Source organism: Plasmodium coatneyi, chromosome 12, assembly GCF_001680005.1.
Source record: "Plasmodium coatneyi strain Hackeri chromosome 12, complete sequence".
NCBI lineage: Eukaryota > Apicomplexa > Aconoidasida > Haemosporida > Plasmodiidae > Plasmodium > Plasmodium coatneyi.
The window spans coordinates 425081-451904 of NC_033567.1; the positions used below are offsets into that span (position 1 = coordinate 425081).

Genomic DNA, 26824 nt, shown 5'->3' on the forward strand with positions numbered 1-26824 from the left:
CTGTTTTCCCCGCTTCGCAGATCCGTACCTTTCCCGCGCCTCTTTTTTTTTTTTTTTGAAACCCGAAAAGACCGTCCACTTGAATAATTTTCTGTCCTTCCTTTTTGTGACACTTTCAAGCGCCTTCATTTATATATTTTACCTATGTGAGTGGGCCAGCCGCCGTCGTGGTACCGTCACTCGCATTGCACATGCTTCCTCGAATGTGGAAGCTCGTATAAACATGTGCATGTACATATATAAGTATGTCCATAAGCGCACGCACAATTTTAGGGAAAAATGACAACTTCACTGCGTGGCAAAGAAAGTTCGCCACTTCAGCGCATCCCTTTTTGTAATTCACAATTTGTACGCCCTTCCAAATGAAAGGAAAAAAAAAAAAAAAATTCTATATTGCTACTACATTTTCTTATAAAAATAAATGTGCTCTTGGGAATTTTCCTAACCCGTTTTTGTTAATTTGAAAAGCTTGTCGTTCCCTTCCTGTTCACGCGCGCTAAAAAAAAACGCTTCTTTTTTCCCCCCTGCACCATTAAAACGGGCCGTTATCTCCTAGCAGCATTATAATTTTACATTAGCGTGAAAAGAAATTACTTCCTTTGTCACAATTTATGCTAAGGTATTAGCGAATATTTATATATTTACATACGTATGTACATTTAACATTCGTCCCGTTCGCAATAACTGACCGACCCGAACGTTTCTCCTGCGCAAATTTGGGTAAAAGAACATTCCATCGAGGAGAAGCAACAATAATTGTTACATTACTTCTCAAGTTAAGGATAAAAAAAAAAAAAAAAAAGGAACGATCAATAATGAGGTGGATTTAATTCTACCGGTACAGTTTCCTACCGCAGTCTTCATCTTAGTCGCACGAATCCTTAACAACAAAAGAGTCGCAAAAATGTCTGTCCCAACCTTATCGAATAAGCCAGAAAACATCGACCTGCTTGTATTGCCGCCCGGAGAAAAAAAGTAAGTGAAAGAATCAAGTGAGATGCGCTTATATTGATAAAAGTGTGGAGAATGTGCGTTGTAGAAGCAAATGATTCAACAAAAGAGGGGAAAGCCACTTTACTGCGAAAGCTGCACGAAAATGTATTCTGTGAAGAGCATTTGGAAAACATTTGGAAAATCGTCCTCTGATCGGAATGCTACTTTCCCCTTTTCGACTTTAAAATTGGGAGGCTTCCCTAGGAGAGAAATTGAGACCATCATTGTTGACCTCATTTACGTGATCGTGCATATAACCGCAAACTTAATCGCTCGCGTCAGCACTTAACTGTGATTCCCACCGCGCGAACAACTTTCATGTAGTATCTTCCAAAAAAAAAAAACCTCTCATTTCCCCCACCCCCTGCATTTCAAATTTCGGCAGAGTCAGTTGCGAAATATCGGAGAAAGGAGACTGCAATATATTTACCATAAAACTGGAGGACCACACCATAGGAAATTTGATAAAGCAGTAAGATACATTCAGAAAGGCGGTACATCCAGGCGCGCACATTGTGTGCATTTATCACGTTTGCATTGCGCCGTTCCACCACGCAGGATAAAAAGAAGCTATTCTTACCTGACAATCACCTTTTTCTTCCTCCCATCAGGGCACTTTGCCAAGACCCCCAGGTCACGTTCGCAGCATATAGACAACCGCATCCTCTGCAAAACACGATCGAAATAACCATCAAGCCGAAGGGCTATGCGGGGGTTAAGTTGCTTTCAGATAATGTGAACAGTTTGCTGTCCGATGTGTCCCAGCTGAGGGAAACGTTTAAGGTAATCAAGATAAACGGAAGGAAAAAAAAGAAGGTCGTAAGTAAAGACCCTTCCAACATATATAAGCAGAAAGGAAAGATAAAAGCAGCATTTTTTTTTTGTCCGTTTCAACTCTCATTTGTACCATTTTAATATCTGAACACTGCCCCGATTCACCCTTTTGCTATTCCCCCATTCTTTAGAAAAAGGTCCAACGGTACAAGGACAAGAGTGTGTATTACGCAGACGAGTGATGTTCGTAATCCTCTACAGAGTTTCCGACGCCATTCCTTTTTTGATAATTTGGATTATACTTACGCAGCACAATTTTTTTTATCTCATTCCCCTTCTTGAAGCCACGTTGCGTGTTGTATAAATGTGTATGCACTAACCCTTGTGCGAGCGTACATGTAGGCGCGTACACATACAAATATGCTCAAACGTTGGCGTTATATTTGTTTGAAAAATTCTTGTTCTATACACCCCACCCCCGTACAATCTTGTTCCCTCATAATTTTAACACATCTGCTAACATTTCTTTAAGCTACACCATGTTTGTTTTTAATAAATGTATCATACACACCACATAGGGGTTATCCCCCTAGGGATAACCAATTGGCTGTTCGCATGCGCACAGGATCATGTGTATGTATACCTTTGCGCGCATTCTGCATTTTTGCAAACACAAAATGTAATCTTTTTTTTGATTTTTTCTCACCTGTGCAAGGAAAGCAGCTGCCATGTGCTATAGCCGCATATTATCGTCGCATGAGTGAAATCCACTCATGTACACAATGTGCAGGTGACTTTACTGCTTCGCTAGCATATGCACTGCACATTTGTATAATACATACATATAATTGTACGTATGCACATTTTTTTTTTTTTTTTAATCCACCGAGGTAACCAACTTATTCCCATTTTTTGATCTGTTAATTTGCCTAAAAATAAATGTAAAAACTTCCCCTCTTCGTGCGAAGCAAGCATTTAATGTTTTCCACAAGAGTAGCAAAAGATGCTTTTGTGAAAATGCTGGAAATGCAATTATAGCTGTATTATTTGTAAATTCCAAGGTGTGTTAAAACATTTGCATGACGTTTAAGCAGGGGGGAATATTGCGCGAAAGGAAAAAGAGTTCCACAGCAAGCCTTACCACATGTGCTGTTGGGACCGAACTTGTTCAGCCACACAGGGGGGTCTCCATACATGTGAATCAGCTCGAGCGCTTCAATGTAGTGGTAGCTAAACAGGTGTAACCTGGGAAAAACAATTTGATCCCATCAGCAGATCGGATTTTCACGCCCCCAAGGGACACCCGTTTTTACAGCTACTGCGCCGAAGCAGACGTAATTCCGAAAGTGTCCCCGAAAGAAACGAACCCCCCAAAATGAAAGACTTATTCTTCGCAGACATCAACAGCACTCTCCTGCTGAGACACTACGACAACAAACTGCTACTGGTCAGCGGGAACAAATTAAAATTTTACACCTACGAGGAAATAAAAAAGGTGGTTCGCGCACAAAATATTGCCATATACGGCGTCGATTATATAAATAAGAATGAAAAAATTGTGCATATTTCGAATAACGTAAAGTTAAAGTGCCCCATCAGAATTAGTGAAGCCCGTTTTGTAGCAACGGACACACAACCCTTCAACAATGATAATGGTATAGCTACGGAAGAGAAAAGGGACCACACCGACCAGGTTAGCAACGCACCTGCAGAAATTGCAACCTCTCAGAATTCACATGAGAGTGACCCACAAAATGGTGATTCGTATAATGGTGCCCCCTATAGTGATAACATCCCCAATGGGGACGCAACAACTACCGGAGAATCGCATAGCGAGAACAATACGTTAAGCGATAATCACACGTCCAAGGGGAACACCTACAAGGGTGGAACAAACCACGTCTGCATCGCCTTTGAACACGGAAATGTGTGTATCTTCTCAGAAGATGAAACTAAGAAGGAGTTCATTTACGAAAAATTAATATATAGAAAAGTATGCGACATTGTAAAAATTGAAATATTCCAAATTGATAACAATCTGAACTGCTTAATTCTTTACAAAGACTATACCTTAATTTTGTACCAGGACAGGTACCTCAGTTCTGTTAAACTCCCCACTCATGAGTATGCGTATAATTTCTGCCTGAGCACAAACTATCAAAATATGGCCGTCTTCAACCACACCAGTATGTATATATATGACATTTCGAAGAAGGATCTTTGTATGGACGACGAGGGGGATGCGAATGCAGAGGGGGGGACACACGAATCCAATGCAGTGACGGACACTGGAGGAAGTGGCAACAACGACAATGGTGATAGTGGTGGTAACGGCGCTGCCAACAACTGTGTCGAGGTGAAGAACATCTTCGAACTTTCGAAGAATTACAAAAATATTCTGAATTGTGACTGGCATCCAAAAAACCACTGCATTTCCCTGTGTGGGAAAAAGGCCGTGCGGTACCTAACCATATACAACTACAAGGTGTACGAATTTTCTGGAGCAGAAATTCACGAATCCTTTATCAACGCGACTAAGTTTATCACCATTTCGGACAACGTAATTTTACTGACTACGTTAAGTTGCGCTGATTATCTTTTCTGCGTGTGGGAATTCGAACTTGAATATTGCCTCTACAAATTTAAAAGCGATTATTTGATTTCCCACTTTGATCTGTCCTACTTCAATGACCACCTACATATGTCCATGCTGGCCCAGGAGAAGCACTTAGCCAATGTAAAATTACTTGGAAAAAAAATCTTGCAAAAAATTGAGTGGAACGATTCAGAAAAGGAGGCAAGTAGCGCTGAAGATGAGTACCAAAATGATGGGTCGAATTTGGAGCACACCACTGCTGGGAAGCCATTTCATGAGAAGAAAAACATAAGCAACCTTGCCGATATTTTGAAAGATAACAATAATTTCCACATCGAGAGGAAGAAAAAATCCAGCGTGAAGAGCACGTCCATCCATCCAAATGAACGAAATAAAATGAGCAGCGATTTATTTGCAGGCAGTAACGATAAACAAAGGAATAGCGATTCATATTCAGGCGATCTGAACCATTATTTGAATAATGTAAAAAAGAGGAAAAAGAAAATATTCACGGATGACGATGAAGAAAGTAAGGATACATTTATTAGCAGGTCACATAAGAAAGTTGCAAGGGATCGACATGGAGATACGCAAAACAAGAGGGAAGACAAGCAGGATGAAGACTACGAAGGTACGAAAGCAGACATGAACAGCGACGACCAATACAATAGTGACGAAAATGAGAAACACATTTTGCATAAGAAGAAGATACACGCCAACCGAAACGAAGAGGACAATGTGTACAATCCGAAGCAATACAATTTGCAAGATTTTATAAACAAAAATAGAGACGTCATAAGGATTAGCAGTAGAGGAGGGCGGAATGACGACCCACTTTTTGAAGACAGCAATTATTTGTTCGATAATGAAGATGACCAGAGAAGCGTAATCGGATTTAATACCTATGTGAAGGACAAATTTGACCAACTGAGGGATCTAAAAAAGCAAGTAGATTCGCTGCAAAAGCAGATGAGTGCTTATGCAAAAATTAATCATGACGATTTTATTGTGCTCTGTCCAGGGTTATGTGAAGAACCCGAAAATATAAATGACCAATGGTGCATGTTCTGGAATGATATAGGACATATAACAAAGAAAAAGGAGGGAAACAAAACCTACATTTATGTATACCTCTTCCGAGGGGAAGATGTTGGGAAGAAAAAAATCACAGATATTTACAACGTAACGGCTGCATCGCTAAGTGCCTACGGATTTGCTTTAGCATCCAACCCGTATGAAAAATCTTTCTCAAAAATTAATAGCATATTATGTTTTCACAATTTGAGGGATAATGTCATTTGGAATAAGTACCTACCAAATGATGAATTAATAAAAGGAGTAGCCAACGGAAATAACTTCGTCGCAATTGTCACATCTAGTAATTTTCTTAGAATCTATTCTGCATATGGATATATAATCAGTACCTTCCTTTTGAAGGGTTTACCTGTAGCTATCTGTGCATATGATTATCTCCTCTTCGTTATTACCTGTCAGTATATTTTTGAAGGCGTTACCACATATAACATAAACAACACATATAATTGTACCCTCTACAAAATAAATGAAAATTTTACCAACCTAAAATCGAACAAGTATAACACATATCACATAACGATACTTTATGATGACGTCTTGTCCCTCCCTTCATGTCATTATTTGAATTGGGTCAATATGTCAAACTTTGGCATTCCGTACGTTAGGGACACGTCCAACTTTATATATGGGTTATACCCCCTTTTTAAGAACAGCACGAACCATATTGTATACGATTGGGTCCCAGTTTTCGACTTTAACAATTTGAACAAATTAGAACCAACAGAAAGGAGATCTGCTGGACAAAGCGCAAAACCTAACCATGGCAACAGGAAAGGTAGTAACGAACGTCTTGATACGGATGGACAAGAGGATGAAGGTGAAAAAGGATTAAATGACGAGGACGTAAATGATGACAACCCCGATGATGATCTCCTTGAACATGGTGAGTGCACCTACTATCCCCTCTATTTTGACAATTTCGAACAAATCTCTGTTATCAAATTGAGGAAAAATGAAGTCGAACCGAGGTCGAACAAGATAGAAAGCTGTCTAGGTTACAACGTAGAGAAGAAGTACATCCTTTCCAACGAATGCAACCTGGTTAAGTATGAAAGATTTGTTAAGTTAATACAAACCAACCCGAATCTCTCCCTAGACAACGATTCGAACAATAGCGAATTTACTTCCCTCCCTTGGGAGCAGTACGACGAATTGCGCTCTCGAGTCGACCTATTCTGCAAACAGCTATTTGCCAACATACACTATGACTACATGAATGATGGCAAAAATAAAAGTGCCAATGACACCCTAAAGTCTCTAAACAAATTATACGATAAATGGATTATGCGCATGTTTGCTATACTAAAAAATGATAAAAAAAATCAAAAACTAGCTGTGAAAACGTCGAGATTGTTTAAGAATATTAAAAATATGATGCTTTCTATAAGCCTTGTGGATGACGAATACAGCACCCTGCACAGTGAAATTACAAACGAATATTTAAAAAGACAAATAAAAGATGAAAGCTACAAAAATTTTGAAGAAAATTTACATTACGATGAAGATTATAAAGATGACGAACAGAAACGGAAAGAAATATACGAAAAGTGTTACAACAATAGTCAACACATGTCTGAGGATGAAAAAAAAAACCTCCCGGACGTTAAGCAAATCAACCAACAGTACGCCAACGCTGCTAAGACGCAGGTCGAAAGTAAAGAGAAAAAGGAAAGTGGATTCCTCGATAAATTCTTTACCGGCGTGACGAAAAATCAAAGTGTGGACAACCTATTCTCGCAGGAGAAAAAAACCACCCAAATTAAAAAAAAGAACACCCTGGAAAATTTCTTCTCCGAGCTGAAGGAGAACTGAGGGGGGACGCAAGGAGAATTCTGCGGAGCACCCATTCCCAACCTATAGCAGCGCATTTACATGTAGGCACATTACCATTTTGTGCATCTTTCTGCCCATTTATCGGTGTTTCTTCTTTTCTTCACCTGCCTGATCATGCATGCTTTAATATTTACCCCCGAAGCAACCCCTTCGAGGCAATTGCACATTTGGCCAAACCAACCCAACTGAAGGGAAATCTTTAAACCAATTTGAATTAAACGTTTTATGTCACCATATACTGTTCGCCCAAATAGCGGCGAATCTAAAAGGAGTGCCCCAAAAAGTTGTTGCCTCACCCTTTTTCGTAGTCCTATGCATCTCCACCGTTGCACCTTCGTGTGACGTATTACACCATTTGATTTTAAACGCGCACGTAGGTATGTTGGTAAGTACTTTCGTGCTCACCACGTGGACATTATTCTTCATAGAAAAGAAGCAGTCCCCGTGAGGATTAGTTCGACTCAAAAAAATAAAGAAAAACTGGATGCAATTATGGTCTGCAAGTTGCAAACTAATGAATTAGCGCTGCTCAGAAGGCATGTCACTCCCACATGGCGCGCTTTCCACCTGACTATTCCCCGCATGTACAAAAAAACGCGACATGAAAAAGCACCAAATGGTGCGCACAGGAAAAAAAAAAAAATAATAATAAAACAAAATAAACATATGTAACCAGCTACGGGTTGACAATTCGCCCAAACGCTCAAAGACACTCGCGGAAAAAGTTTCAAAAGTATTCACGCTGCTAGAAAAAAAGGATAGTTTTATCCACATTAGTAACTTCATCCAGGTGTGTACACTGCCCACCCCACCTATGTGAGATGCTCAGCTCCCCATTAAGCAGGCTCCATTGGGTCCAAAATGTACTTTTCGCCCTTCATTTTCCTCTTGGCCAATTTCCGCACCGCGGTTTGCATTTGCCGTTCCCGTCTATTCTTGCACTTAAAGTTTATAATATCGAAGAGCTTCCTCTCTTTAAACCTCCTCCTCTTTGAGGACATCTTTGTCTTCATGAAGGGGTTCTTTATGTCATACGCGATTGGGCCATTTTTCTTTAAAAGGCAACTCGTAGGCGAACCGAAAAGTTTAAACGACCCATCTTCACTTACTTCATTTGCATATTCAAATTCGCTTAGGTTCTTTTGGATCATCTCGAAGAATTCCTTTTTTGATGCGTATGTGTCATTTTCCGTTTGCTTCTTGGTGGATTCCATTTTGTCTTCACTTTTTAGTGTACCTTCTTGAGAAGGCTGATCATTTTTTCCCCCCTCTTTTGATGAGTCATTTTCGTTAGGTACATATTTCTGTTTTACTTCCCCTGCAGACACGGCATCCACAGAAGTTCCCTCCTTCTGACAGGTCTCTTCCTTTTTATGCTCCCCATTTTTCTTTTTCAGCTCAAGTTGTTCCCTAATTTTGTCGTAGTACTTGATCCGTTTCCCAGTAACCGGGTCGTAGTACTTATTAATAAATGACTGCAATCCATTTATATAAAAAGCGTTGTTTTTAAATTTCTCATGCACAACCTCCAGTATGTGAAAGTACGAAAAGACGTTTTTAAAATTGAACTTATTTTCCGTGATGGTAAAATTTACATGTCTACTATAATTGTATTTGGCCTCTTTCTTTCTGGACGAATACCAATAATCGAACTGGTTAAATTTACGTCCTAACTTTTTATTTTTGTAAATATCTTTAATATTTTCATATTCCTTTAATATATTTTTATCGTACTTAAAGTACTTTTGCTCAGGATCCAATTTGCTTAACTTTTCTGTTATCATTATGTAGGCACTATTTTTTTTTTTTAATTTCTGATTTATCTCATTTCTTATTCTTCCCTTTCGTATTCTTCTTTCGAGGGAGTTTTTATATTTGTACTTAAACTTTTTGGTCATAAATAATTTAGATCCCTGCTTAAAACTACTCTGTGGGGTTAAAAAGGGGAACACTCTTTTACATCCCTTTTGCTGCAAGACCTTTTCTACGACCTGCTTTGCGCCACATGTAAGCAAAAAGGTTTTGTCGCTTTTTTTCATAAGTTGGGTGAAAATGATAAGCACAATGTTAAATGTAATGAGTAGAAATCTCATTCTAACGTCGCTGAATGTTCATTTTTTTCCTTTTTGCCTCCTTTTGTTGACTCCTTTGATCTTATGCGGTCCTGGTCTCACTGGGAGGCACAAAAAATGGAAGCAGTTACATACGCGATGATGTACATCGATGCGTACACATGCGAGTGTGTGCTTCCCGGTAGTAAAATGTCCCTGTTCATGTTCGCCCCTGCTTAATTTCCTGCTGCTCTGAAGAGAAGGTGCTGCTGTTGAGTCCCCTTCTGCGTAAAAATAACTTTGTCTAAATAACACCTCTTCCGCATTTCTTCGCATGTTTTTATCGTAGGAAAATATTTGCTTCCCCCCCTTTGGCCCTCCCACTGGGGTGATTAAACAGGGAGCGGCAGAGCAAGGGTGCACAGAGGAATGTGACAAAAAAGAGAACGATATGGTACGAGAAAGGGAAAACAAACAGGATGTTCTCTTCAGCCCATCATATTTACGCACACCCTTGTTAATATTCCACGCAGGGAACCTATCCTATTATTAACCCCAGACATGCAGTACGCTCTAAGGCGAAAAAACACGAGTACACATTTCAGCAGCTGCAAAGTACTATCTCATCAGTAGGTCACGCTGGCACATATTCGGAAAGGGTGGGAGGGTTCTCTTCTCTGCGAAATTTTATTCTCTTATAAGAATTCACGTGGCGGTATGTGCCGCGCCAAAGTAACACTGCCTAATTTTGTCAATAAACGAGTTCTCACGTTTTCAAAGCGCATTAGCAGTGTTCTCCAGATACGCGGCGATGTGCTTCTTCATACAAAAAAGTAAAAAATATAAAAATAAACAATAAATTGTAACCCTCTGTGAAACGCAAAAAGGGGGCTTGCAAATGCGAGAAATATATTCACTCAACACGTGCACGAATTGCCGCTTGTTCCCTACACGCAAGTCAAAATTGTGCATTCGGTGTGACAAACCCGTTCGCTATTGAACGATGTAAAAAAAAGCGGAAAAAAAAAACAGAAAATTCCAGCGACAGGAAAAGCAATAAAAGAATGGTAATAGCAATCCGCATATGCTACCTCCGCATGGTCTGCACATCTGCCTACCCAACTGCACGCACGCACCCCAGGAGATAATCCACCAACCGAGGGAGCCACTAACACTGCGCCCAAATATCTACCAAGCATACCAGCTAAAATGGGAAAAATTAGCAGCGTGGTCCCTTTTTACACCCATAATAAAAGTACCCAAAAAAAATGAAAACACAAATAAGGAGAAAAAAGGAAAAATGACTCCCAGGTACTACTTCTATACTAAGGGGGTTACACATATCTTCTGGGGGAACCTACCATGCAGGCTTAACAGAAGGTTACTGTCAATCCAAGGAGGCCTCCTAAACAATCCCATTGGAAGCATTGCACGATTTAGAATAAAACAGACGTGTGCTAGGCAAAATGAAAGTGAAGAAAGGCAGAAAAGTTCCTCATTTGAGAATTTTCCAAACCACACTTTTATGTATCCCAAGCAAGGGGAAGGTTCCACAAATGGCATTCACCAATACAGAAGAAACAGCTGCATCGTTGGCAGCACATCCGAAGTTAGGCTAGGAGGAAGCTTATTCTCCTGCCAAGATAAGAAATATTTCAGTGGAAGAAGTGGAGGATTAAAAAGAAGGAAGAAAAGAAAAGATGAAAGAGTTATAAATACCTGTGCAGGAAAAAGGCTGGAATTTTTTTATCCCAAAAAAAAGAGAAGACAACGAATTGGGCTAATTCAAAATAGCAGAAAAAATATAGTTTACGATAATGTGTTGAAAAGGTTCCTAGTTTATTATTACAAACAAGGCATTCAAGTGTTTAGAAGTTTCAGCTGCAAGAAGAAAAGAAACTTCGAGTCAGCCAGGAACAAAGCTATAATCCTCTCAAAACAGTACAACAAAAAGTATAGCAAACAAATCGATAAGGAAAAAGGGGCTAACAAAACACCCCTTAATATCAATGACAGCAGCAATTTGAGTGCAAAATATGATCACAATGTTACAAGAAATGTAAAAATTGTTCCTGATAAAAATAAAAGTGGATATAGGGGCGTCTTTTACGACTCCTCTGAGCATGCTTACATTTGCGTCTATAACGAGGCGGGCATAAGAAAATTTCAAATTTTTAAAATTCAAAATAACGATTATTTGGAGGCGTACAATTTAGCCGTCATGTGTCGACGCTACAAGCTTTTTAAAAACTTTCAATTCGTTTCACAGCGAAATCGAATACGCAGTGGGCGCATACATCTTAAGTGATACTCATACGCGTGGGTCTACTACCCACTCGTTGCTCATTTTCCCGTGGAGGAATGGCGCCTTTTTATCACCCACTTTGCTAATGCACAAGGTGTGGATAAGCCTACCAGTAAACGTGACACCTTTATGTAAAACCCTTTAACTGGGGAAAGACGTAGACATGTTTTTTTTTCCCCCGTCGCTTTCTCCTTTTTTCGTTTGCCAAAATGACCATTAAAAAGAATGCTTTAAAAAAACGTTTGTTAATTATAAATCATATTTACATTTAATGTAATAAAAAAGTCGTTCAGAATTTTTGAACGGGAGGTAGGCTAACTTGGCACGTTTTTACGTCGGTTTGGCCCATTTTCCCGCAAAATGTTAGAACGTTTATTCTTAGTAGCTCGTTGAAAATGGACCCACACAACTATACCCATGGTGTTGCGCATAAATTTACAAAACTTTCAAACATATGTTACATGGTACCAAAAGGATGGACTAGTCGGAGTCCGATTTTATGCTATGCTTCTTCGCCACAAGTCGATTTACCTGTTCAAGCAGTAGATTATATTTTGTCCCTTCCAGGTTGTTTTTTAAGAAGTTCATTTTGGCTTTATGCTGACGATCGTCGTTTATTTCGAGGACGTGCTTTGCACAGCTCTCTCCCTGTAAAGAAGTGGTGAAAAATGGGTGAAATGTAATGGTGCTGGTAGGATCTGACGGGGTGCCCAAGGATAGGCACGCATATGCACATTCATATTGTTGGGGCAAAACCGAACAGGCGCAATCCCTACCAGTGACTTAAACACTTGGACCGTGTTGGACAGGGCCAAATGCAGGTTATCCAAGATGAGCAAAAAGTTGGCCTCGTTCTCCTTGTAAATGAGGGGGCAATTTTTAAAGATGTTTTTCAAGCCCTTAAAATAGTACCGGTGAATTTCCACCGAAATTACTGTCATGGGGGGCAGCTTCAAATAAGGAAGCAAACCATACAGGAAGGAAATGCACTCGTCATCCTGCTTGGACATATTATAAAATATCTGGTAGGAAACGTTTTGCAAACTGTTAATTTCATCCTTCAGCATATTTTCATAGACCTGCTTAAAACACTCCGTCATATTTTCCCTCCTCAGGATGTCATAAAAATTACTTATTTCACTTATGTGTAGAACAAAATAGTAGGTGCTAAAATCGATCTTGGCTTTTTCCGCTATAAGGATGGACTCCAAGTACTGTCTCTTATTTGGCAGGTGGAAAAATATTAGCAGCACATAAATTTTGCATGCTAAAGAAGATATGTTCCAATTGCTATGCACAAAATTTGACTTCACTGAGTTAATAATTTTGTTCAAAATATTTTTTATGTTCACCTCTGGACTGCTCAAAATGTTCGACAAAATCATAAAAATGGTTATAGACTGTTGCGGATTTGTCTGTATATTAATATTGTTCAGTAAATCATTAATGAGCAAATCCACCCTGGAGAGTTTCTTCTCCGAAATGATGTTCAAAATGTGAATAATTTGATTTTTCAATTTTTCGTTGCTCAGCGATTTTATTATACACGTTTGCAGTTGGGGAATTAGCGGTCGAATAAAATTGCTGCCTTTCCTAATTAGCACCTCGAACGTTGAGAAGATGTAAATTTTGGCTTGATCAATATATTTATTCGTTAACACTCTTATTAAAATTCCAGATACCTTCAAAATTTGGGGATTCGACACTTCCCTATTGGTATATAAAAATATCATCCTCACGATGTCTATTGCCTTGATTTTCACATTCGGATTTGTTGACACGAGAATTACATGTGTGCACATACCTACTAACGAGGCGAATAATTTCTTGTTCATATTTAACCCTACAATTTCGTACTTCCCATCTGGCACTTGCACAAAATTTCTATCACTGCTGTATTTGTTTATAACATCCTGGAAGGTTTCCACGTAGGAGCAGTTACTATCCAGCACTTTTATCTGCTCAATTAGGTACATATATATGATGGACGCGATTTCCAGCACCTTCTTGTTTATATCTATTAGTGCATATTTCGATATCCTACTTATGTAATTAATAATTCTATACGAGTGTAGTATATGGACCCGTTTGTTTTTTCGCAGCTTTCCCTCATTACGGCTACTATTCTGCTCTGCCACATTCGAACCATGCCCCGCTGGGGAGTCGTTATTCAGTGCAGAAATGTCCCCTTCATTTATGATATCCAACATGTACTTAAAAATGGACAGAATAATTTCCCTCACTTTTCCACTTCTCTTTGTGCTTTCGAATTTTTTCAGTTCGGCTAATTTAACTGTGTTGCATATTTTGGCGTAATTATGCATGCAGCTCAAGTTTGCGTTGCCCCCCTGCAGGTTGTTCCCATTTGGGAGCTTTTCCTCGTCCTCCAATTTTTCCAAACCAGAGTAGGACAAATCGGCCCCGCTGTCGTTTTTTCGCAGCTCCGCGAAGAGGATCTCCGTCAGTGTGTCCACATTTCTGTCGCTTATATTTTTTAGGAAGCCTTTAAGGGATATTATAATGTCCTGTATTTTCATGTCCGTTTGGAAGGGCCCACTGTCCTGGTCATCTTCCTCCTCATATTCTTCCTCATCCGTTTCGTCCTCCGGTTCATCATCCTCCGATTCATCTTCTGCTTCTTCCCCGTCCGACTTCCCCACTTTTAACTCCTCCGTGGAAGCAGAAACATCCTTTTTTTCGCCCCCTTGGTTGTTCTCCTCCATGCTGTACGATGCAACCGCGCAGTAGTTCTTCATGTCAAAGCCGTGGCTCCTAAACTCCCTCATCCCGCGTAGAATCAAATTGATAAAAATGTGCACAAGTTTCCTAAACAGGATAGTGTAATTGCTCAACTTGGCATACGAAACGTAGGACAAGAGCTTCATCTTCGCAGCGGTGTACGGAGGTACCAAGGCTTTATCCACAATAAGATCAATGACCAATTCTGTGTGCACATTTAGGAAAATTTTAATGCTCTTAAAACTGATATACTGTTTGGAAGTAAACTTTTTCAGGCTATTCCTATTCTCACTGGCAACCATAACGTCATTGACAAATTCGTTAATGATACCCTTCAAAACAACTTGATCAATATTTTTTAGCAACAGGGAAAGTGATTTTATTATATCTCCTGTATTTTTATGATTGGCCAATTCTTTAATCATGTGAATAATGTTATGCACATGTGTAACAACCAAATTGTGGTACTTATTTTTGGAAAAAATTTCGCAAAATCCGAGAGAAATTCCCTTCCTGATGGAGGTACATTTTGTCGTTTTAAACTCGTTGACCATATTCTCTAATATGCTTTCCAAATTATTGGTGTCTGTCTTGAAAACTAAATCGCTCAATGCTGACGCGCTGATGACTTGCTTTGAAGTACTCCTAGAGGACAAGTTCTGCGTTATCTTCTTCAGCAGTATGGGCCACATTTCCTGTAATATTCTCTTATTCACATAATTTTTGTAAATACTGTAGGCGGTTTGCCTCACATTTACATTCTTATCATTTCTCATAATGCATATGAGGGACAACATAAAGTAAAACCTCTCATGCAATAAGTTCAATGTTTCTATGTCCTTTTCTTCCTTATTAATTTCTATATTTTTTTCAATCAGTACATTGAGCAAGAGCACTGTGTCTTTCCTAATCCTCCAATAACTATTATATATCTTATTTTCGATGAACTTTAAAATGAGTGACGTGTTGTCTCTGGAGAATATGCCGATCAGCACCTTGCAAGACCTCAGGGCTATGTCCCTTATTTTCTCACTTGTATCATTAAGGCAGAGTAGCAACTTTTGCAATATTTTTTTTAAAAATCTTTCTGTATATCTCGGGGCACACTCCGGAATGTATATGAAAAAACCAATGAGTCCCTCCTTCGAGTTATCATTTTTTATAATTTTCTTATCATACACCAGGTTCCAATTTGCCAAATCGTCATCTATCTGCACGCGGTAATCATTCTCTTCGTTCTTTTCTATTAAGTACAGGCCGCTCAAATAGGTCGACTTTTTTTCAGCATTTTTGCTCAATACGTCATCGTCACTATCGCTTTCTTCCTCGGTCAGCGTGTCGTCATCGTCCTCATCGGTTTCGTCCTCCACATCCTCGTTGTCATCCTCCTCTTCGTAGTACCTTCCCCCCCTGGACGACGTACCCTCTTCGTCCGCCTCAAAATCGGCATCCTCGCTTTCGTCCGACAGGGTGTATATTTCGTCCCCGCTGCTCTGGTCATCGTGGTGGCCTTCATCGGCCTCATCATCATCCTCCTCTTCTTCATCATCATAATCCTCATTGTCGTTGTCGTCCTCCTCTGTATCACCTTCATCATCATAGTCGTTATCATCATCCCCCTCTCCAGTCGAATATGCACCATCCTCCATGTCACTATCAACGAACTGCACCCCATCCTCGTCATCGTCGTCATCCTCCTCCTCACTGGAGAATTCCATTGCGACTTTCCCCTTTGTGACCGATTTGGAGCCTTTTCCAGCGCCTCCCTTCTTCGGTCCCTTCCTTCCCCCTTTAATCATCTTACCCTCCATTTGCTTTGCCTTCTTCCCGTGCCTATTCTTCATCTCGATGTATTTCTTCACATCGATGAGACGCACAATAGTGGATATAAAATGCTCAGCAATGGTTTCCGAACACTTGGCCAGGATGGACGACAGGCATAAGGATACCCCACTCTTCTCTACCGACGATTCCGTATTAATGAGGATGTTAAAAATGTACTGAATGTAGTAGAGCTTCTTATTCACGTCCAAGAAGTAGCAAATATTTCCAACCGATTTGGCCGTCAAAAATCTTATCTCTGGGATTGCATCATTCAAAAGAACAATTAAAAGTTTGAAAATACTATCATAGTAAATAAGGAACAGCGACTGATCGTTCACCAGATAAATTAGGAAATATAAAATTTGCAAAGCTTTCTTCTTCAGATCCAATCGGATGTTATTTATTCCCTTTTTAATAACTGGAAATAATAGGCACAACGAAATGTTATCAATTTTGTACTGAAACGAAATGGCAGAAAAAATGTCCAAAAAGTCACACAAATGGTTATCATTTGGGGAGTATATACATAACAAAAGCTGCCTACTGATATTCTTCATTTCCACATTTTGTATCATTTTTTCCAACTTGTTAAAAATCCTTATGCATATTTCCCTCACTTTGGAATTTGTTTCGGATACCAACTCGCATAGCAAGTTCACCAAATTAGCCAACGTCGGATTGTCCACACAGCAAACGATGTCAAATTTGGAAATGATTAAATGCAGCGTATCCAAATAGGAAACTATATCTTTATTTCTAATGCTCGAATTTTTTAAGCTAAAAATGATGAACGGTAAAATTTTCTTCAATCCATACTGACCTAAGTCATTTAAAATTTCCTCAATGACACTTACTCCAAGGACCTTTATATTATTCACATTATCCTTGTAACATTCTAGCAACAATTTAAAGTTCTTCAAAATGTACGGCTCGAATTTTATTTTCAACACTTTGAATAAATATCCATAGATAAGGTAAAAACTCTGCCTCTTAATTATATCTTCTGAATATATGTTGCAGTTTACTTTTCCCAAAATGTTGAACCGTTTTAGTATATGCAAGCCGTGTGCTTTTACAACACTTCCCAGAAGTAGGCAGCACCCTTTTCTCACTTTCAAATCTTTGTGCGTTTGAACAATGGAAAATATTTTCTCTACCAATATACTTACATCGTAATTTTCCAGGTAAAGAAGTCCATCTGCGTGGGCACTACAACTAAGGGGGTTACTACTACTATTAATTTTGTTGTTTCCTTTGTCCCCCTTGTTCTTCTTCTTTCCTTTTTTTCCTCCTCCTGGTTGCGTCTCACTTTCGCCTTCCTTTCCTTCACCAGATGGAGCTACATTTCCACCCTTTTTGTCACCATTTAATGCTACCGTGGTTGCTCCGCCTTTTTCCCCCTTAGGAGTGCTGTGTACCTTCCCGTCGATGTAAAAGGTGACTGTTTTTTTCTTATTCGCACTGTTCATCCGGCTATTTAGTGACCTTGTCATATTTTGGTTCATCTGATCCAGTTCGTCAAGTTCCTCATCTTCCTCCTCATCATCGAAGTCTTCCTTATCACTTTTTAAATTTTCGATAAATTTAGGGATTATGCTGCTTATCTCTATCTGGGTAAAATTATCCGTGTCTTTGTGTAAAATCTGTTCTATCAGCTTGTTTAGCAGCTCAAGGGATTCCTTTTTCAAGTTAGCTCCTAAGCACCCATAGAACATCACAACGACCAAGTCGACCACGCTTTTGTTGTTGCTCTTTTTGTTGTCACGATATTTGTTCAGTACTTTGTAAATTCTCTGGAAGGCTTCTTCTAATTCTTTATTTCCATTATTCGAGTTGCCCCTACTATTAACCTCCGTCGATGATGCAGACCCGTCTGAGGAGTAATACTTAAAATCGTCATCCTCCTGTGAATAGTTTTCCTCCTCTGATTCGCCCAATTGGTGTTTTCCACTTGGGGACTTCTTCTTCCCCTTGGCGTTTTTGCTCGTTCCACTCTTTGGACCTTTTTTGCTCCCCTTCTTTTTGCTCGCCTTCCTTTTACTCATAAGCAAATACTCATTATACGAGTTAATCACCGATGAACCGCACGTAAGGACAAACTCCTTAACCTTCGAAATGTCCCCTTTTTCTTCTAAACATAAACCTAGCAGAAAATTTAAAATAAATTCTACATCGTCGATGAGGATGACAAAATGTTCCTTAGTCAGCTCCTCCATCGTTTTCAATATTCCAATTTTTCCCAACTCCTTAAAGGTTATATATTTGGATGTTAGTTGTAGGAGTAGTTCCTTCGTTTTTTTCCTATCCGTTGATGCCACAATGGCTTTACAGACCATATTTTGAAAATCGCAGCACTCATTTTGTAACAAATCTATTAGCTTAAACTGATCCGACACGGGAGCAATTCCCAAGGTACGAATTATTTCCTCGCAGCACTTGTGCGTTTCCTCGTTGTAATCATTCAGGAAAATATTCACATATAGGTGTATAAATTCGCTGTTAAAAATTGTGTGCAATGAGTTTTTTTCCCCCTTGGTATCTTCATCTTTCACAAATTTGTACAACGATTTAATGATAACGTTCCTACGTTTTTCATTCTCCGTTATGCAAAGTTCGAGGAGCGCCTTTACATTTTTTTCACTTAGCAAATACGAATTGAAGTTATCAAGGAAGGACTCCAACTCTATATCCAGATCGGGATACTTTTCAAACGAAATTTGTAAACACTTGAGCGCATCTTCATCATTAATTTTCGTCTTTGAGTGAAGGAGAATATCCAGCGTCTTCAAAATATTCAAAGTTGCGTCTTTGTCATTTATTATGTTAATACTGTGCAGCACTATGGGGAATAAAAATAACGTCAGTACGTAGGAAATCTTTTCATTCATATTGAAGGAGCTGAAAATGATGACTGCTGATTCATCTGCCTTGTTGTATTTACTTATTTTGTACAAACATCTTGTAATCTTATTTTTGCAGGTTAGCAATTTTGTGCTTATCATGTTCTGAATTATTCTATCCAAATAGGCCTGTGAATATCTGCTAGTTAAGTCGTTCTTCAAAAAAGCCATAATTTTTTTAATAAACAGATTTATATACTTCGTGTCGTAAATATTATCAATGTAACTCATTTTTTTAATACACTGGAGGATATATTTATTTCGTTCCACTATTCCGTGTACCCTTATCCTTATCTCGTTTTGCTTCTTTATTTCTTCCATTTCTATGTCTTCCTTCGTTAGCTCTTTGCTTTTATTTCCCTTTTTATCTTTCGTTGGGCTTGTACTACTATTAGCGGCCGCCTTTTTACTCTTGTTCAGTTCTTCCTTCATGATCATTTCCGCAGTTTCTTCATCATACATGGAGAATAAATGTTTATTCCTCTTCAAATTTTTGCTTTCAACAACGACGGTTGGCTGATACACATTCTTGTCCACGTAGAGCGAGTTAAACGGACATTTGCAAATTTCAATTTCGTCCTCTTTCACATTTTCTATGCTACTATCATCTAGCATTTCGATCAGTTTGCACGTAAAAGCAGTTAGCTTTCTCCTAACTTCAGGATCGTGTAAGGTTACCAAGTTTCGTCCATCATTCGCTTCCTCTGAATATTTATTTGCACAGTTGGACTCATCACCAAGTGCGAATTTTACCTTTTTGTTTTTTCTCTTCTTCTCTTTATCTAGTTCATCTCCCAAATTTGCGCTATCTGCCCGATTTGCCAAAATTGACACATTTGCTTCCCCCACGAGACTACCTTTCGCAACTTTCCTTTTCTCCCATGGTGGTAAAATTTCCCAAATGTAAAATACCTCGATCAAATGTAAGCACACACTCTTGTGCAACTCACTGTTGTAGTAATCGGAACCTTTCACGATAAAAGCTATAATCGCATCTAGGTTCACGTGGCTCAATATTCTGCCACATATATACCTCTTCATTCTTCTCCTACTTATGGAGCTCCTCAAGTTTTTGTAAAATATGCACGGGTGGCAAAAGCATAGCAACAGGAGGAAATAGCAATTTTTCCTTTCCGTCGGGTCCAATTCAATCTTCGCCACATAAGACAATAGGATGAATAGAAAGCGCCTCAAAACGTACCCATTATCGCATTTAAATCTCGGACCACTGTTCCAATACAGGTAGAGGTACACATAGAACGAGTGCAGAATCACTTGATACACCTCCTTCTGCATGAGCAAAATGTCCAGCAGCATGTCAAAGTCGTCCACATAACTTTGATACTCACAATTCTCTTCGTTAATAATTCCTCCCCTTTTTAAACTCAACAAATAGGTGTGGAATTTTTTCTCATTCTTTTTTCTGTACTCTGTTTTGTCGAATTTTTTTTCTTCCAGGTAGCGCAACATACACAGCACGGTGAGAAGGGTCAACATATGCATATTGTCCCTCTTATTTTGGGGGCTACTTCCTTTCATTCCTTCCTTTTTACTTTCGTGTGGCACATTTGCAGGAGCCTTTTTCTTCTTTTCCTCCTCGATGTTCGTGTTCTTCTCCCCCAGTAACACGGGCAATACGTGCGTCTTGGCCAACTGGTCAAAGTAAATAAAAGTGGAAAAATCTTTCATCATCTCGTTTACATACTCTGATAGGGTTTTCTTATCCTCTTGCAGAAGGAAGTGCAGAAGCAGCACAAGCGAATAAAGATAAAAGAAGAATTTGTTCGGGGGAATTTTCTTCAACTCAATTATATCATACAGGTAGAAAAGCTCACTTTGGTTGTACAAACTTTTCCCCAAAATTTCGTTAATGTGGTTGTTGATGGTAACCCCGCAGGAGGCATGTTTACTCTTTATGCATAGAAGCAAGAATAAGTTGACCCCGTAAATATATTTTAAAATCTGCTTTGTTAAGCAAAAGTTTAAGTGGGCCTTAAATGTGGAAAGCAGCTTCTCATCAACCTCGATGGAGTCCACCAAATCGATATAGAACAACAAGCAGTAGTGTAAAAACTTGTCGTTATTCTTTCCATATTTTTCTAAAATTTCTAAAACTAGTGGTGAAAAAGTTTTATACACATCTTTGTCATTTTTTAGAATACTTCCGAAACTTCGCAAAAATATTAGACACTCCAATTTGACATCTTCATTTAAATCCTTCTTCAGATAGTTGGTTATCATATTTTTGTTGGTTAAAATAATGTCCTTTATTTCTTTGCTTCTATTGGTAGATAGTAAATACGTGGCGGTTTTTAAAAAAATGATCTTCTCATCAAATTTTACAATATTTAATTTTTCGTTCCTCTCAATTAGCATTTTTAAAATAGAGTCATTCTCATTATTTATGTGAAATTTATAAAACAGGATAAAATATAGAATATCACAATTCTTCACATTTTTATTTTTCTTCATATTTATTATTATTTCTAATAAAGTGTAAAAGTGTTCCTTGGTATACATTTCACAATAGTAATAAAAGGGGGACGCATTGATTAAGGCCACTTCATCATATCTATGGATATAATTGAGGATGCTCTGGAATATTTTATCATCCTTTCCACTTTGAAAAATGTACTTAAATGATCTATTAATTTTTAGTAAAATTTCTTTGTTTGAATTTAAAAGGTTAATAAAATTGTTGGTAAATCTGTCCACATATTTTTTTCTATCCAAAAGGTTCTTTTCGCTATTTTTACATAAAAATAGACCAAATGATTCTACAATTAGGTAGGAAAAATATTTATCATTCGTGTACATATTTAGTATGTAATCCATCTCTTCCTCAACCTTCTCATTCTTACTTATGTTACATGTGTTGGAAAAAATTACCATCAACTTTTTGATGACCCCCTTCTTTAGCATACGAAATTTGTGTCCCGCCTCGCTCAGCTTATCATTACTGTAGAAGAGGATATCTAAGAATGATAGACAATTCACAAATAAGTCATGGAAGCATTTTACGTTCCTCAATTCTGATGAGAAATCCTCGTACGCTGAACAGAAGGACAAAAACTTCTTACAAAAAAGGGCTCTATCGAAATAGCTGTACTTCCCGTATTCTAACTTTTTCAATATATATTTAAAAACCTTCTTTTTCACATCCTCTACATTTATTTCACTCAATGTTCTGGATAACTGGTGCAGGCAAATGCATAAATTGTTCTTTACATAATTGGTATCCTTCGTGAAAAACAGCAAATTAAGCAACCCAAACAGCTCTTCATTGCCCGCCTTCAAAATGTCCTCGATGTTATTCTTAATTAGTTCTATATGCTCCCTCTTTACCTTCTCCTTTTGGGAGAACACAAATTCGTGTACCTCCTCCATGTTGTTCACCTTCCCGTTCGCATGTTCCTTCCCCTGCTCGTTTTCGCTTTCGCTGTCCATCTTCTAGCTCAATATTCAGAACACACAGTTGAATCCCCTGCTTTAGCAAGGCACTCCGGCAAAGTCACCTATTGGCGAGGAACTGCTCTCTTCCGCAAAGTGGGGCAGAAAATGGTTCCACAGAATATATTTCGAAAAAGAAGCTCGAAATAAGTAATACTCCAATAACAAACGAACGAACGATGGAATGGGGGGGCACTCAAAAATGGGTGTTCGTGTAGGGAATGCAAAATGACAGCTACGTGAATTGCGGATGCATTAAAAACAAAAATGTGCACAGCGATTCCGAAAAAATGTGGGCAAAAAAAAAACGGGTATGCTACACCATGATGATTAAAACTAACGTGCATACCATAGGGTTACGCAACTAATGGGTAATTTAACAAGGGAAGAAATGCAGGCCCGTGAATGAGAGAAAGCGTGCCGCTACTCGCTATATGCGTTCCACGCATAATTCGATAGAACGTTAAGCGGGCACGTTCACAGAACTACGCTTTTTCCTACCACAAGTACGTTAAGCGAATATAGCATGGGCGTGTTTTTTCTGAACTTGTACCAAACTTTACACTACGATAAATGGATATTCCCCAGAACATATTTCAACGCAATTTCGTAGAATTCTCATATATTAATTTTCTATCCCTATCAGCGTGGGGACATAATAACATATAAACACGCAAACATGGAGGCATTACGTACTTTAATATGTAGGGCGGTAGAAACCTCCTTTCCTATGGTGTACGAACGCATACCAGCGTGGGTTAAAAACAGTCGTTTGTAAAACAAAGTTATGTCGCTCTTCTTCCGGCGTTTGCGTTTTTAATTTCTCCAATGGAGATTTGCGAAAAAATACGCAAATAAAAAAATACTAGAGTGAAAAAATGCAGGCAAAAAATGAAGGCCAAAATAGAGGCACAAAACGAAAAAGTCACAACGTACTTTCCCTTTTCATTTATCGCTGATATGATAATTCATATCTTTTCATGTAAAGCATAGTGGGATGATGCAATTTTTATGGGCTTCACTACATGGCAAAATTATCACCTGAACAGTAGAACAAGTTATACCATGCTTTTTTCATACTTTTTTATTTCTTGGTATTTACTTTCTTTTTTTTTTTCGCACGACGTGTGCTCTATTAGCTGTTATGTTCTAAAAAAAACGCAATGCAGCAAAATGTGATGTACTTTAAAGCGACCGAAAAAGAAAATCCATGTTCCTATAAATTGCGGGTATATATGCATATAATGCCGTTTCCCATTTTCTATGTGGAAACATTCACAATAGCGTTTGTTTTTTTAGTGGGAGCAGGAATCTACAGGAAAAATGAGAAGAAAAAAAGAGATACAGTTCCGTATAACCATGAGGGTTATACACAAAGGGGTGGAGAAAAAATAAAAAAGAAGAAAAAATCTTCTGCGGGGCAAGTTAACAATTACATCTTGTTTTTATTGATATGTAATTCGCTTTTTTTTCCTGTATGGAATTTCTCCAACTTGTTAATTTATCATAGTAGCAATTTCGATGGTTTTGTATTCCATTTCTACAGTATCGTTTGTGTGGGCTTTCCTACTTAAGAATATCGGTACACACATGTTATGCTAAAAATAGCATACCACATAGCAACATATATATAGGATACAAGAAAAAAAAAAAAAAAAACTTTGAAAATTCGCTGCTCAGCGGAACAGAATTAAAATTTATCTCACGAATGAACCAAATTTATTTATGTGTGGACATACAACAAATTGCGCTCACGCGTAAGAACTGTGTTCAGTGGAAAATGCTATTACACGAAAATGTATCCCCAAGGGAACGAAAAAACGTAGCACAAGTGGAAAAGAAATGCGATAAAACCAAATGAAAACAAATGTAACCAAACAAAGTGGAAAAGATAAAAACTATGGATTTCTCCACTAGAACATAATACGAAACAATACAAAACAAAACAAAAATTATCCAAATTCTTTTTGCACGTAAAAATATCACATGGAGGAAAAATCCGACGGCGTTGTGCAACCCAATCTGGGGGTATCACAACTGATGTGTTATGTAAGCCCCTCTTTTTTCCTTCACGCGAATTTTTTCGCCATGTCACCGATCGTCCCTCGTACTGCTAATTGTCATCTACGTACGTGGGCTGGTACTCTTCATACACAAAGGACAAGTCGGGCAAATGTAACCCCAGCTTTGCGTAAATTATAGAATCTATGGAATTCATCAGGTTGGTTATGCCCTCCTGCACGTCCCCCACGCCACTAACTATTTCATATATGTTATAAACTCCAAAAAGAATAAAACTGTTTTCTGTGTTGTCAAAAAAATCATCACTCAGGTAGCTTAAATGGATGGAAATGACTCTTAAGGCTTCTCCGAAGAAGTCTAAAGGGGGAGGAAGTGAAAAAAAGGGGAAAACGTGTACATAAGGCGAAGGCGTGCACAAATGGGGAAGACGTGCATAAATGGGGAAACTAAGGGGAAACTAAGAAACAACGGAAAAATAGCTCTCCACATGAAGCTCTTCAAACCGAGCAGCCAACCGAGTAGTCAACCCCCCTCACCTGGAAAGTTGGTCACCAAGTGCTGCGAATTGGAAAGGAGCTCAAACAGCTTGCGCCACTGAACGAAGGACTGATAGTTAAAACCTAAATGGAAGAGAATATAGGCAAACTGAAATTCGCCCAAAATGTAGAAAAGCTTATTTTCAAACTTGTGAAAGCCTTCCTTCTTTTCATTCTCATAATACACGTAAGTATATTCTTGCTGAATTATCTCCTTCAGAATCCAATACTTCTCCAGATGCATGATGGTTAAGTCGGACGGCACATACTTCTTCTGTTTGGCGTCTACATCGATGCGTTCGAAGTAGCTCTCATTCGCGCTGTCCAGGTGGTCCTTGGGCGGATCATGCAGACCAACCGCATGGTCACCAATGGATACATCCGAACATGCCGCATCCTCACCCTCTACATTGACACCTCCTACGCTGTGACCCTCCATATTGATGCAGCCTACTAAGTCCCCCCCTGTAGTGTTAACCCCTACATTGTCTTCCTTCTTACGCCGACTACCGCCGCTGACTCTCCCCTCCGTTGGGTAACTCCTACTTGTGGGGTACCTCGGAATCACGGAATAAAACATGTAAGGCTGGTTGCACAGATTCATCTCTTCCTCCCTAAGAAAATCTGTACACCCCTTTTTTTTTTTTTTTTTTTCTTCTTCTTTTTCCTCCAAAAAGGAGGAACAAAAGGTTTTATTCACTGGCTCAATTTTATTTATTACCTCCTCGTTAATGTAACAAGTTAAGCTTTCCCATATTTTCACATATGTGTACGGGTAAATTAAAATGGAATTTTTTTTTTCTTTGATAATGTTATCATCTAAAAATTTTTTTTCATGTAATTGATGAAAGTACACATAAATAGGGTCGCTTTCACTTACATAATTAAAACTGCTACTTTTGATGTTATATTTTAGCACGAGCAGTTTCTTTTGCCTATCAAAAAAAATGAACCTACTGTTTCTTAACTCTTCGCTGTTATTTTTTTTCATTTCGTTCATTTTAAACTCTTTTGTCACTTGATCACTTTGGCCACACAGTGTGTCAGTACCCCAAAAAAGAAAATGACTACCTTTATGCATGCACTTAATAATTTTATATGGGGTGTCAAGGTAAAAAGTGCAGTAATCCAACCCTACATGCAATTTCGGGTCTTCTTTACGTGGGTACGTATTCCGCTTAACTTCGTCTCCATTTTGCATGCGCGTACCGCACTCGGTACTTTGCTGATGACCACCTGGATTAAACCCTGTACTGAACCCTGTATCTACAGCATCAGATGCATCATCGTTTTCTTTCATTTCCTCAAGAATCTTGATCATTCCTGTGATGACTCTCTCTTCGTTTTTTTTGGATTTCCCACACTCTACGACGTTTTCATCGTTTTTATTGGCCCCCCCTTGGTTGGCTTTGCATGCAGTGTACGCGTTTTCACCGGGGTACACATTTTCTGCTGTGTACGCGTTTTTCGAGGTGTACTCCTTTTTGCCGGTGTACGCGTTTTTGTCGGGGTACTCCTTTTTTTGGGGGTCCTTATCCCTATTATCTTCCATAATCAAAACAAGCGAACACCCATCACTGTCCGCGAAAACGGCATTTGCGCCGTCGTCTCTCCCGGCATGCAGATTCATATTTGCGTCACCTCAGTTTGCACATTAATTTTGTAAGGCCGCAAAAAATTAAAGATGTGTTTTTTACTTTTATAAA

General features: G+C 38.8%; 6 protein-coding genes across 6 annotated transcripts; 3 read left to right on the forward strand and 3 right to left on the reverse strand.

Moving 5' to 3' along the window:
- Positions 1-904: 904 nt before the first annotated feature.
- PCOAH_00037720 (DNA-directed RNA polymerase 2) lies at positions 905-2009 on the forward strand (the record flags this gene model as incomplete). The annotated part of the gene is made up of 4 exons (XM_020060563.1): positions 905-975; positions 1379-1465; positions 1605-1812; positions 1959-2009. The coding sequence occupies 4 exons, from the start codon at positions 905-907 to the stop codon at positions 2007-2009; spliced, it is 417 nt and encodes a 138-aa protein (XP_019916918.1).
- Positions 2010-3142: 1133 nt separating this feature from the next.
- On the forward strand, positions 3143-7270 carry PCOAH_00037730 (Uncharacterized protein; the record flags this gene model as incomplete). Its single annotated transcript, XM_020060564.1, has 1 exon — positions 3143-7270. One exon carries the CDS (start codon positions 3143-3145, stop codon positions 7268-7270), a length of 4128 nt encoding a protein of 1375 aa, XP_019916282.1.
- An 857-nt stretch (positions 7271-8127) lies between these two features.
- On the reverse strand, positions 8128-9384 carry PCOAH_00037740 (Uncharacterized protein; the record flags this gene model as incomplete). Its single annotated transcript, XM_020060565.1, has 1 exon — positions 8128-9384. The coding sequence occupies one exon, from the start codon at positions 9382-9384 to the stop codon at positions 8128-8130; it is 1257 nt and encodes a 418-aa protein (XP_019916418.1).
- Positions 9385-10642: 1258 nt separating this feature from the next.
- Positions 10643-11650, forward strand: PCOAH_00037750 (Transcription factor with AP2 domain(S); the record flags this gene model as incomplete). The annotated part of the gene is made up of 2 exons (XM_020060566.1): positions 10643-10653; positions 10711-11650. The coding sequence occupies 2 exons, from the start codon at positions 10643-10645 to the stop codon at positions 11648-11650; spliced, it is 951 nt and encodes a 316-aa protein (XP_019916349.1).
- A 477-nt stretch (positions 11651-12127) lies between these two features.
- Positions 12128-22557, reverse strand: PCOAH_00037760 (Uncharacterized protein; the record flags this gene model as incomplete). Its single annotated transcript, XM_020060567.1, has 2 exons — positions 12128-12295; positions 12424-22557. 2 exons carry the CDS (start codon positions 22555-22557, stop codon positions 12128-12130), a joined length of 10302 nt encoding a protein of 3433 aa, XP_019917101.1.
- A 2116-nt stretch (positions 22558-24673) lies between these two features.
- Positions 24674-26748, reverse strand: PCOAH_00037770 (Uncharacterized protein; the record flags this gene model as incomplete). Its single annotated transcript, XM_020060568.1, has 2 exons — positions 24674-24939; positions 25119-26748. 2 exons carry the CDS (start codon positions 26746-26748, stop codon positions 24674-24676), a joined length of 1896 nt encoding a protein of 631 aa, XP_019916818.1.
- Positions 26749-26824: the final 76 nt, after the last annotated feature.